This window comes from Sphaeroforma arctica (assembly GCF_001186125.1).
Source record: "Sphaeroforma arctica JP610 unplaced genomic scaffold supercont1.5797, whole genome shotgun sequence".
NCBI lineage: Eukaryota > Ichthyosporea > Ichthyophonida > Sphaeroforma > Sphaeroforma arctica.
Window position 1 is genome coordinate 1 of NW_014034761.1, and position 1,164 is coordinate 1,164.

Consider the following 1,164-nt stretch of genomic DNA (forward strand, 5'->3'; position numbering starts at 1 on the left):
CATCTATCACATCACGCGGAGAGAGTGTACCAACGCCTGGGCGTACACTTACCGGTGTGGCATTCTGTCGCACCCACTGTTTCATGGACCGTGCTTGAGACTGCATCTCCAGCAGGCGCGCTGAGTATTGCTGTGGTGCGTTTAATTCTCGCTGTAGAGTATAGGTGAGGGGAGTATAGACTACAGGGGTGAGCTTGAGTGTGCGTGTGCCAGAGATTGGCGAGATTAACGCTCGCTGTGACACGGACTGTTGAGTACAGAAAGGAGGCTTGAGCTACACAATCCAATCTCCGCACAGATGTATAACTACGGTACCAACATTAGCAGAGCAGACAGGACTAGCACAACTGGGATGCGTTCAACTCTGGCTAAGAGGCTATGTATTGAGTATATAGTGGAGCCATAGATGAGCCATAGATGAGTCATAGATGAGCCATAGATGAGCCATGAATGAGCCATAGATGAGCAATAGATGAGCCATAAATGAGTAATAGATGAGCAATAGATGAGCCATAGATGAGTAATAGACGAGCCATAGATGAATCATAGACGAGCCATAGATGAGTCATAGATGAGTCATAGATGAGCCATACACGAGCAATAGATGAGCCATAGATGAGCTATATTGAATATAGATAACAGCGTATTGTGTCGAGCATGCAGATGTTGTCATGGAATCGGAACACACACACGCACCTTGTAGAAATTTCATTCAGTATAAGCACGCAAATTAGATATATACACGCACACACACCTTCATTTGTTCGAGTCGCACTAACATCTGCTCTTCATTATGGGTCATGGCGCGTTCCCTGCCCCTCTGTGATTCTATAAGCGACACCGCCTGAGTGATACGGGATGAAAACGTGAGAAGAAAGTGCAACGCGTTTCTTTTTTATGAGACTTTGAATACACAAATTTCGTGTATGTGCACATTATTTTAAATCGGCTTACATGTATAAATTTATACAAACATATATTCCTGCACAGATTCATAAACACATAAATACATACTTACATACATACATACATACGTACATACATACATACATACATACGCATACATACGAATAGATACGAGTACATACGCATACATACGCATACATACATACACACACACATACATACATACACACACACATACATACATATATTCATATTTAC

General features: G+C 42.4%; 1 protein-coding gene across 1 annotated transcript; it reads right to left on the bottom strand.

The window, feature by feature from the left end:
- Positions 1-52: 52 nt before the first annotated feature.
- Positions 53-802, bottom strand: SARC_15226 (hypothetical protein; the record flags this gene model as incomplete). The annotated part of the gene is made up of 2 exons (XM_014290644.1): positions 53-151; positions 755-802. Coding segments are annotated over 2 exons (147 nt in total), but the record flags the coding sequence as incomplete, so codon positions are not given.
- Positions 803-1,164: the final 362 nt, after the last annotated feature.